The 12,192-nt window shown below is 37.4% G+C and overlaps 1 protein-coding gene across 1 annotated transcript; it reads right to left on the reverse strand.

Annotated features, from left to right (window-relative positions):
* Positions 1–629: 629 nt before the first annotated feature.
* Positions 630–1,730, reverse strand: LOC131156305 (ethylene-responsive transcription factor ERF098-like). Its single transcript, XM_058109878.1, has one exon. The coding sequence runs from the start codon at positions 1,466–1,468 to the stop codon at positions 1,016–1,018; it is 453 nt and encodes a 150-aa protein (XP_057965861.1). The 5' UTR covers positions 1,469–1,730; the 3' UTR covers positions 630–1,015.
* Positions 1,731–12,192: the final 10,462 nt, after the last annotated feature.

The following is a 12,192-nucleotide window of genomic DNA, read 5'->3' on the forward strand; positions in this document are numbered from 1 at the left end:
TTTACATGGTACATTTAACCTCTAAAAAAGAGTCTATATCAGGAAAGAAACAGAGGAACGAAAGTAGGGCACATGTTTTTCACTACTTTGCCCATTATCAGTGCCTCCCTTCTACATTCAATTCAAGTTTTGTAACTTATGCATTGGAACTATATCTTGATCTGTATCTACGACCTTTCAAGTCTCCCTTCTACTTTAAAGATTTGTCATTAGATGGTCTAAGAAAAGAAAGTCACAACAGAAACTAAGAAGGAAAAAGATTTAGATCATCACTTTTGACTAACAGGAAGGGAGAAAGAAAGGAGCCAAAAAGCCAAAAAAAAATAAAACCTGACTGTCTAAATAAGCAAGCCAAGGCGCACTAGAAAATTTTATTTTCCTTCATCATTAATTCCTTTTTTTTTTTCAGTCACTTTTCTTTTTTCCTTTTTTCTTTTCTTCTTTCCCATCCTTCTTTCCTCTTCCATTGTCAATGGCATTTGAGCTGTGAATGCAGAGCAACTTATAATGCCGATTTTCTGAATTCAACGGGCACTTCAAAATGAAAACATCCCGAAAAAAGCGAAATATAAAATTATAATTGATTAATGCAGCAACTAGTCTACGACTGTAGATGAATTTATGAGGAATTTTCCACAGAAAAGAGAAGCATTTATTTGCAATATAATCTTAGGAAACATACTTGATACAAGAAACAATCGACATCTAGGAAAATAAAAGGAATAGACGGGAAAAAAGAAAGAAACAATGAACTCAATAACCACAACAATGCGGCAGCAAATACCATCTACAATGCCTGCTTGCCTTAATGATCTACCCTCCCCTTTCCCCTGCCTTTCAGCTGTGTCCATTACAGACTGCTATCTGCTCTGCTCTGTTTCGAGCAAGCAGGCAGGGAAAATTTTTGATTCTTCATTTCTTCATGAAATGAAAGTGGTGGAAATTTCGCCGTCGTCCTTGCAATTCAATGAACTAAAAAATCCAATATCCCTACACTCGATTTCCCAGATTACTTTTATTTCCTCCTCCTCTGCTCTTCCTCTTCTCCAAGCATCTCTTCCAAGAGCCTATCATCCAAGTACTCAAACTCTATCACTTGCGCTTCTCGCCCTCCGGATGAAGAAGAAGAAGCAAAAGAAGAGGAAGCAGAGGCCGATGCTGTCGACGAAATGGTGGCAGAGGAAGGCACAGAGCTTGAACTGTGGTACTGGTACTCATTGGGGAAGTTGAGGATGGCCAAATGCCCTCGCAGGGCGAACGCAGCCCTGTCGTACGCACGCGCTGCCTCCTCCGCCGTCTCGTAAGTCCCCAGCCAAAGGCGTGCCCCGTTGCGCGAAGGGTCCCGGATCTCCGCTGCGAACTTGCCCCACGGCCTGCGGCGGATTCCCCGGTATCGAAACTCCCTCCGCCCCCTCTCCTCCTCCTCCTCTCCACCCCTGCCCCTACCCCTCGAACCCCCTCCTTCCATGTCAACGTAATTTCCACTGATGGTGAAATTAACCCAATTTAACTGCAACTAATGTCTAGCTATATACTGTGTGCTTGATTTTCAAACTTGGTGGCGATAATGAGGACGTAGGTTTGAACCTTGCATGTACATATATACGGTGATGCTCTTGTGCGTGCGTGAGAGAGAGAGAGAGAGAGAGAGAGAGAGAGAGGTTTCATTGGCATGCAATGAGGCAGGGAATCATATTTATATTGAAAACCTCGTTTTAATATGTTGGGCTTTGACCGGGGGGAAGAAGAGCATAAAGGTGCATCCATATACAGGCGATCCTAATTAATTTCGGATTGTTAATTAAATTGGGTCTCGTGGGTCATGAGAGTCGCATTGAATTGGGTCGTCCGGCGGGCGGAGGACATCGTTCGGCGGTCGCAGCCCACCAGTTTAGGCCGGGAATGGACCGGTTGAAGTATGTCCACGTGGGGGCCGCCAGCGGGGCCTTGGTTTATTCTGCTTGGTTAGTTAATGCTGCCTTGTGAAGGGAATTGTACGGTTCAATGGTATGCTGAATTGGGCACCTGAAGTGGACCGGGTGTGGATGAGGTTGGACTTTTGTTTTCCTTTCTTTTTGTTAAATAACAAATTTTCAAAACCTAACTATCTAAATGTTTAGGAAGAAGAGTTAAAAGAATTTTATACTAATGTGGGACTGGACGGACATTAATATTCTCACTTAAGTTTATGGAGAAAATGAGATAAGGAGAAATTCAGCCCACGAAAGAGTTAAGTAGCCCAAGATTCCGCTCTGATACTATAGTAGAGAACTCATTCCCACAACCTAAGTGTTAAGGAGAGAGAGCTATTTAAGAGGATTTTATACTGGTTTTGAAATGTCTCACAGAAACGATGGGGGATTGGACGGACATTAATAATTTTTCAATTAAATTAACTTGATTTATTTCAAAATTACGGACTAATCAGATTTTAGATTGAGTGTCCAACTTAACAACATTTGTTTCAAACTTCCTAGTTAGCTATCTTTCATAAAATAATCAAATGATGCATGTCATATATGTATGCTCATTTTTTACTATGCTTGTACAAAAAAATAATTATAAGGAATACTCCTTTCATCAAGATAATATTTGAGAGTATGAATTTTGGATCTTAAATTTATAATTTGATAAATTTTAAAACAATTTTATACTATATTTTATTCAAATTCAATGCAACTCTAAATCAAATGTCTCTTCGAGGGCAAGTGCAAAACATTATATTAATAGTTGGATCCACCAAGTGATGTACTTTTCAAATTGTATTCTTTATATTTGAATGATTTTGGTGATTTTAGGAAAGATTGAATCAAAATCATAATTTTTAATTAAAAATTATTTAAAAATAAAATAATCTAATTTATTATGTAAAATGTTACATGTTTAGACAATCTAATATGATAATTTCTTCCCATAATTCTTACTTATATGTTAATACAGCATCTTATAATTGATGAATTTTCAATTCTTAAACATATATGTATGTATTGTTTTTTCTAACTCTTTCTCATTCAAAAAGTACATTTTTAACACTTTAATTTTTATTTTTTTAATAAAATTAAATAGTAATTTTATTTCTTACTTTTTTTTTATTAAAAAGCAATAATATAAAAAAAATAAATTTTTCACAAAAAAAAAATGTGAGAAGGATTTTTGTTAGGGGGGTAAACACAATTAGCACCTAATCTCCCACAGCTTAAAAAGGATCCTTTGTTATTAGAAGAGTTACCCTAATGTTCACTCTATACAACACGACACCTTTAATTAGCTTTTCAAATTATGGTTGATTTGTTTATTGTATTTTTTTAGATCACTTATTTCATGAATATTACAAAAATTTCTTTGGGAGAATTAAGCAAGCAGACAAAATCGTGTGCATTTATAGTATATTTTCTTGACCTAGAGGATAATATGAATCCTTCAAAGAGACACTCATTTTATAAGGAGAAACTCAGTGTTAAATATTTTTATTTATAATTTAATATTCATTGATAAATTTAAAATTATTCCATAAAACTCTTTCTTTTTTTCATTTTAAGATTTAAATCATTCAATTAAATTCAAATTAGCATTAAAAATGACACACTAATAAGCATGATACCACATCATGACATATTAATTTATATATAATAAAAAAAAATAAGTTGTGAATATTAAAATCTCCAACTATAGGTTATCAAAAGAGTTAAAAACCATAAAATATGATTTTTTCGATTTTTTGAAAAATAGTCGGAAACCGACAGCAGAAACAAAAAACTAAAAATATGAACAAACATGCTTTTATATATATTTCTTCACGGGGAGAAATAGAAACAAAAAACAAAAAATATGAGCAATACCCAACATACCCTTTGGTGAGTTATATGTATATTGGTGATGAGCGCTACAAGTGCCCATAAAATTAAATGATCGTGATAATTTATGAAAATTTTTAAGGGATTAAAGAGTTCTCACTTTTTTTTCCTTATAATTTGAAGGAAGATCACTATATTTTACTGCTTTGTCACTTAATAATAAATTAATGAAAAAATTATATAAGTGTTCCAAAAAATCAACAATCTGAGATGTAAAATTAAAAACTTGACTTTTGTACTAATAATAATTGTATTTATCTATTAAAAAAAATGAAGTTGGGACTTGGGGAAGGGACATTGGTACGCCCCAAAAAGCTAGACAGTGACAACATCTCATATTATTATTCTACAAAATGAAGGGCTCCTCGTGCGTTTACCAATTAGTTAAAAATAATTTTTTATACGAGAAAGGAAAACAGCAATGCATAAATTTAATTAGTTTAAATATTAAGGAGGCAGGAGACATAGTTTTTTTACTTTTATTTTTTGTTCTTATCTAAGAAAAAGCCATCTCTCCTTAAAAAAAAAAAAAAACCTCAAGTAGTACCTGTATGTGAGAAAAGGGGAAGTCAAAATTGGCTAAAAGAAAGATTTTGTAGGAATAATAATAATAAAAAAAAAAATTGGAGGAGGAAAATCATTGAAAAGAATTAGTATGTCATTGGTTGGTGGTACGCCGCTTGACCCAGAGGATTTTGTTGGACTGGATTTATCCACGTGGCAGAATGTAGGAGCTAGCAAAATTTGACAAAACCATGAACGCCCGTTGAATTTGCCACGGCCCCATTTGGGTGGCTGCAGTGCTACGGGGTCTATAACAAGTATATGTAGTCATCTACAGAACAAACTATGGGGCTTCCTTGAAGCTGCCTTTTTATGTGTTTTTGTGTTTATATATAATTAAACTTGTAGGATTTATGGCAATGTTTTATGTCAGGTATTAATTTATCTAATGTTTTAGTTGGTCATAGTATGTTTTTTAAAAAAAGAAAGAAATTTAGGAGAAAGAAAAATGTGATTTTTGTTGTCTGTTTGAATTAGTTTTGTGTATGTGTCCCTGCCCTTTTATATGTGTTAAAACAAGAAAAAAGTGCACACGTAATGACGTGGTTCGACTGACTTCAGCCTACGTCCACAGGAAAGGTCACTCCTTTTTTCTTATTATTCAATGATTATCAACCATCAATTTATACAGAATCAAGGATAGTTAATTTTAGCAAATGCACAATCTTTTCCTAAAAATAAAATATTCATGTGTCAAAGATAAAAGGAAGAATATACATCAAATATTCTAACTCCAATCATGGCCAATCAGCCATAAATGAAACGAGACGGCTCATGCCAACACTCTCCCTCAAGTTGGTGCATACATGTCTCTCATTCCCAACTTGTCAAGTGAGCTATAAAACACCTTACTTGACACAGCCTTTGTGAGAATATCAGTTAGTTGATTCTCAGATGCCATGAACAGATACTTAATTATCTTGGTCTCGATGTTGTGCTTACTAAAGTGTTCATTCACCTCAACATGTTCGGTCCGATCATGCTGAACTAGATTATGGGCAATGATAGTCGCGTATTTATTGTCACAGAACAAGTTCATCTCAGATCTGAGATCAAACCCAATTTCTGCTAGTAGTTTTTGAGCCACAAAAGTTCACCAAGTCCCTTTGCCATTCCTCTAAATTCAGCTTCAGCACTAGAAAAAGAGACCACTTTCTGTTTCTTACTTCTCCGTGTAACCAAATTTCCCTCTACAAAGATGAAGTAGCCCGATGTGGATTTTCTGTTAGATACATCTCCTACCCAGTCTGCATCAGTATATCCATCAACATTTAGATGATCATTCTTGGAGAACATATCTCCTTTTCTAGGTGCAGATTTCAAATATCTAAGGATCCAGGTAACAACTTCCATATGATCCATGCTTGGAGAGCTCATAAACTGACTTACCTTACTTACTGCATAGGTGATGTTCGAGCGTGTGTGGGATAGGTAAATGAGCTTCCCTACTAACTGCTGATATATTTCCTTATTAGCTAGCCGTTGATTCTGGGATTCGCCAAGTTTATGATTTTGAATTATCGGAGTGTCTGCAGGTTTGCATCCCAACAAGCTCACCTCAGCCAATAGGTCTAGAATGTACTTTCTTTAGGAAAGGAAAATACCCTGTCTAGACCTGGAAACCTCAATGCCTAAAAAATATTTTATACCAACGAGGTTTTTCATCTCAAACTTTGTTCCTAACGGCTCTTAGAGTCTAGCAATCTATTATGTATCATCTCCTATTATAATCATGTCATCAACATAAATGATCAAGACGGATACTTTACCAAGTCGGTGCTTTACAAATAATGTGTGATCAGCATTACTTTGTTGGAATCCATACTTTCTCATAGCAATGCTAAACCTTCCAAACCATGCACGTGGTGACTGTTTTAGACCATACAGAGCTCGTTGAAGTTTGCATACAAGCTCACTCTTTGAAGTAACCGTGTATCCTAGGGGAAGCTCCATGTACACTTCTTCCTCAATACTACCATGGAGGAATGCGTTCTTTACGTCAAATTGATGTAATGGCCAGTCCAAGTTAGCAGCTAGAGATAATAAAACTCTAATAGTGTTCAGTTTTTCCACAGGTGAGAAGGTATCAAAATGATCTATACCATAAGTTTGAGTGTAACCCTTTGCTACGAGCCTTGCCTTGTACTACTCAACAGATCCATTTGTCTTGTATTTAATAGAAAAAATCCACTTGCATCCAACAATTTTCTTTCCTTCTGGCAAACAGACTAGAGACCAAGTATTATTTTTCTATAGAGCCTCTATTTCTTCCTTTATTGCCTGTCCACCTTGGATTTGCCAAGGCTTCATGAATGTTTTCTAGGACATAATGTGACGATACTGAGTGCACAAAGGACTTGAGGGGTTCGGACATATTTTAAGTTGAAACATAATTAGTGATGGGGTACTCAGATTTCTTCCTGTCACAGTTAGGTGAATACTAATTGGGTGGCTTTCCGCGATTATGCTTGAAAGGTAAAGTATAGCCATTAGAAGCATGTAAATCATTAGTAAGTAAAGAAGCAGTAGGGGACTTACCTCTTGGATATTCTTAGGATTTGGGTCAGGAGGTACTCTGGAGGTGAGGGGCTCGGCTTCAGATGTCTCTGATTTATCATCCCTATGATCGTTCCTTTTTACCTTACCCCCTTCCATATCAATCCCATAGTCAATTTCCTGCGATTTTTGTGCCATATCCACACAATCCTTGGTTCCGTCTTCAACTTTATTATTATTAGTAATGTTTTCCATGAATCAGATTCACCCATCTGTGCGGGTCCATCAGGTCCATTAATTGCAAAACTAGGCCACTATGACCAATTTGGCTCTGACTAATTTGGCTTTTCATCCGAACGCTCCCCCTAAATAGGCAAATCTAACTTGGGAGAGAAAAAGGTTTTAGATTCAGAAAACGTGACATCTAATGTGACGTATGTCCGTTTGGTAGGTGGATGATAACACCTCTAGTCCTTTGTGTGGGTAGCATACCCCACAAAGATACACTGTAGGGCACATGGGTCCAATTTAGTCATTTGATTTTTATGAAGATGAATGAAGGCCACGCACCTAAACACCCTTGGAGGAATCACTAAAATAGAAGGTAGTGAGACATAACTGGATAAGGCTTACAACGGCGTTTTATAGTTGAGTATCTTTGATGGCATACGATTTAAGAGATGCACCACAATGGCAGTTGCATCATCCCAGTATTGTCGAGGGACGTATGTTCCAATTAGGAGTGCATGAGCTGTTTCCAAAATATGCCGATTTTTCCTTTTAGTAATCCCATTTTGTTGAGGGGTTTGCAAGCAAGAAGTCTCATGTATTAATCCATGAGTTTGGAAATATGCTTGGAATTTTTGATTGACGTATTCCCTCTTGTTGTCAGGCCGGAGTATATCGATTTTTTCAAAAAATTGAGTCTGGATCACAGAGTGAAATACACAAAAAATATCAAACACTTCATCTTTATTTTTTAAGAGGTACAACCAGGTCATTCGGGTGTAGTCATCAATGAATGTAACAAACCATCGAGTTCTGTTGTAGCTAGTTATAGGAGATGGCCCCCACACATCTGAATGAATTAAAGAAAATGGCTTGGAACTTTTATTCATACTCATCGGAAATGATACCTGATGACTTTTTGCTAAAACACAAGTATCACACTTAAATTCTGAAGGAAAATAATTTGAAAATAAGTCTGGAAACAAGTACTTCATGTAACTAAATGATGAATGGCCTAACCAACGATGCCATAACCAAATCTTTGTACAACCTCTCCCTCTTAGTACCATGCCCAATGATCTCCTTGGTGAGAATATCCTAAAAAAGACAAAATGTAGGATATATTAGCGAAACACAATACAATTTAGTAGTAGCTTGAATAACTGACATTAATTTATTCGAGAGAGATAGGACAAGCAAAGTATTGGATAAGGAGAGGGTGGGTGATAACTAGGGTCACTGTGCTAGCCCCTGTAACAAGATAAGGAACACCATTGGCATTAATTATGCTAGTCCATTGAGGTTTGGTGATTTGAATAAAGTCTGAGTCGTCGAATGTCATATGGTCAGTGGCTCCGGAATCAACTATCCAACCATCATATTTACCATGAGCCAAGATTAAACATGCTTGTCCCTCATTACCATGATAAGTAGAGATGTTGTAGTAGGCATAGTTTGCGGGATGAGGGATAGTTGTGGTGTTGCCTCAACCTGTGTTGCCAGACCCGAACCACCCCCGATCTCATGGGCCTTTTGCACCTTAAGGTCATGCCACCACTCTCGATACCCATGAAGTTTGAAATAGGTTTCTTAGGTGTGCTTGAGATTCCCACAATGGCTACATCCCCCTCCTTATGTCTGGGACTTTCCCCGGTTGAGATGAGAGACTTTGTCACTGCCCATTGGCATCTTTTGGGACTGTTGGCCTAGTTGAATGTCTAGAGGGGGTGAATAGAATTTCTTCAAGGATGTGCTAACTTTCTACAACTACAAAAAATCTTACCAAGAACAAGTGTATAAAGTTGCAGTGTAAAGATGCAGGAAATCACAATAATAATAAATGAGATATGAAAGAAGAGAAGCTGAACACAAAGATATTTACGTGGTTCGGCACCCCGCCTACGTTCACGCCTTGAGACCAACTCAAGGATTCCCAAAATCCACTATAATCCTCCTTCGGGCGGAGAAGCCAATACACAGCAGCTCACCAAGAACTTTCAACAAGGTGCTCACTTAGAGACACCCAACAATAGTTCACAAAGAGCCTTTCTTTACAAGAAGTAGATGAGAAATCAATGTAAGCTTGAAAACTCCCTTTGAGCTGATTACAACAATAAATTCCTTACTCAATGTCCTTTTGTCAATAGAGTAGTGGCAAGACTAAGAGTGGCAAGAAGAGGGCAAGTGAGTGTATGAGAAAACCTTAGAAAGTTGACAATACCAATGAATGATCTCTTTGCAATATAAATTTTCTAGGTAGTAAGTAAATTCTATTTACTCCTATTTAAACACTAAATGGCGAGTGCAATGTTGGAGAGCCGTTGGGCACTTATGAATGTAAAACAAGATTCAAAATAGTCGTTCTGCAGCATTTAATGTTCGCTGCCATCCGACGTTCGTCGACAAAGCCCTGTGTTCATCGACGAGCTCTTCAGTCAATTCGTCAACAAAGCCCTGTGTTCGTCGACGAGTTGATGGTTTTGAATTCTGGTACCTCTCGGTATATTTTCTTCGATGAGAACCTGTGTTCATTGACGAATTCTTGGGCCATTCATCGACGACGCCCTGTGTTCGTCGACGAATTATGGCTCTGAATTCAGATGCCCCTCGGTATCTTTTCATCGACGAGAACCCTGTGTTCATCGACAAAATTTGTGCTATGCTCGTTGACGAAACCCTGTGTTCGTCGACGAGATCCTTCTTCTTAATATTTTTTCCTTTAAGTTCTAAGAAGGTCTTTTGTTTGTTTGGGGGTTTCTTTATACTCTTTTAAATGACTTTACTAGTATTTTTTGTGTGTGTGTGATACACCTCTTTCTTACTCTTAGTATTGATCTTTACTCTATGTACAAGATGTTTACAAGATGATATCTCTCTCATTCACACACTCATTCTTCAGATGACTTTATTTATTTGTGTATCGTCCAAGAATGCATTGAGACACTTGTGCTTCTGGCATAAGATGCTTTGACTGTTTGTTGGTTCAGATGCTATTCTGCATACCTGAAAACATGTCTTAGTGAAACGTTAGTGACCTTAAGAGCAGCTAATGGGTTGTTAGCGTCAAAACACAGTAGGAATGAAAGACCTTTAACTATTTGGTCTAACATTCTCCCCCTTTTTTATGATGGCAATCCATTAGTGTCTCTTAAAAAAAATAAATGCTCCCCCTTTCTAAATGGAATGGTTTAGAGTTTAAATAAAATTCTCCCCCTTAATGTTTGCATTTTATGAAAGAGTAGTTTATTTAAATTTTGGCAACATGTTGTTTACAAGTAGGATATTTTCCATTTACTCCTACATAAACCATGACAGTACAGTATATCAATCATTCAAGTGCATAGATAGAGTATTTATAAAAGAGAAATGCAATGCTTGCTAATGTTTCATTACTGAATATGTGTCGTTCTTACAAACAGTGATTTAAGGCTAGTATTATCAACTAGAGATTACATCCGAATATAACTGAAAGAAGAGACCTAAATCTACTTCTCCCCCTTTGCCATAATCAAAATTGGGGGACGGCGGAGAAAGCGAGCTACTCGTGGGGGCAACCCAATCACTCAAATAGTGCAGCAAAAGATGCATCGAGAGAGTCAAAACGAGCGCAATTGTTGCTTTCTTGCCGAGCTAGAGACGCCTGGATAGAACTGAAATGATGGCATTGCCGAAGTTCTGTCTGCGTCATAGTGTGGTGAAGCTCATCCAGGTGCTCCAGTATGTGGCCATAGATGGTGTCCTCATGCTCACCTTCATCGGCTTCGGCTTCCAAGGCAGCCTCAACCTCATCGACGGGAATAGGGCCCTGCTCGTGGGCTTTGACCCACATGTTAGTGGCTTCGTCCTTTTCGATGTGCATGCGTTGAAGAGTTGCCTCAGTGTAAATATCTTCAGGCGCAGGACAAATACAAGGCAGGCCGGTGCGAATGAGGTCGAAGTGGTCGAAGAAGGTTGTGAGGAGACGACCGTATGGGAGACAGCCGCGTTGCCGCTTGAGGTCTTCTTCCATGTTTTGAACGATGATAGAGGGGAGATACAAAAAGCTACCTATCATGCCTCGGTAGAGTTTTTGGTCAATGTTTTTCCCTTTTTCATCGGCATCAAGCTTTGTTGTGATGCTCATGGGAGTTGCCTTAGATTTTCCCATTTCAAGGTTGAATTTCTTTAACATGTCCCTAATGTATTTGGCCTGATTTATGAAGATTCCATGTTTCATTTTCTTGATTTGTAATCCTAGGAAGAAGGTTAACTCACCCATCATGCTCATCTCAAATGTTTCCTGCATAGTTTGAGCAAAGTCTTGACATAAGGTCTCATTTGTGGCCCCAAAGATAATATCATCCACATAGATTTGTATAACTAGTATATCATTTTCTTTATGTTTTAAGAAAAGAGTGGTATCGAATTTTCCTCTTGTGAACCCATTTTCAAGAAGAAATTTGCTTAAGCGTTCATACCAAGCTCTTGGTGCTTGCTTAAGTCCGTAAAGGGCTTTTGAGAGTTTATATACATGATCGGGATAAGTGTGGCTCTCAAAACCAGGAGGTTGTTTGACAAAAACTTCTTCATTTATGTATCCATTTAAGAAGGCACTTTTAACATCCATTTGAAATAATTTGAAGTTTTTGTAACAAGCAAAAGCAAGGAGCATTCTAATGGCTTCTAGTCTAGCTACAGGAGCATAGGTTTCATCGTAGTCAATACCCTCTTGTTGGTTGTATCCTTGGGCTACAAGTCTAACTTTATTTCTAACAATGTTTCCATCTTCATCTTTCTTGTTCCTAAATACCCATTTAGTGCCAATTATTGTGGTATTTTTGAGTTTAGGAACTAAGTGCCATACTTTGTTTCTTTCGAATTGATCTAATTTTTCTTGCATAGCATTTATCCAATTTTCATCATTTTCAGCTTCTTCAAAGTTTTTTGGTTCTAGATGAGATACGAAAGCAATGTGATTACATCCACTTCTAAGGTGAGATCGGGTGCTGACTGCTTGAGAGGGACGTCCTATGATGAGATCAGTTGGATGATTTTTTACAAACTTCCAAGC

This window comes from Malania oleifera, chromosome 5 (genome assembly GCF_029873635.1).
Source record: "Malania oleifera isolate guangnan ecotype guangnan chromosome 5, ASM2987363v1, whole genome shotgun sequence".
NCBI lineage: Eukaryota > Viridiplantae > Streptophyta > Magnoliopsida > Santalales > Ximeniaceae > Malania > Malania oleifera.

What these genes read in the sequence shown, in the direction of transcription:
- LOC131156305 (XM_058109878.1), bottom strand. Translation starts at nt 1,468, where the DNA reads ATGGAAGGAGGGGGTTCGAGGGGTAGGGGCAGGGGTGGAGAGGAGGAG.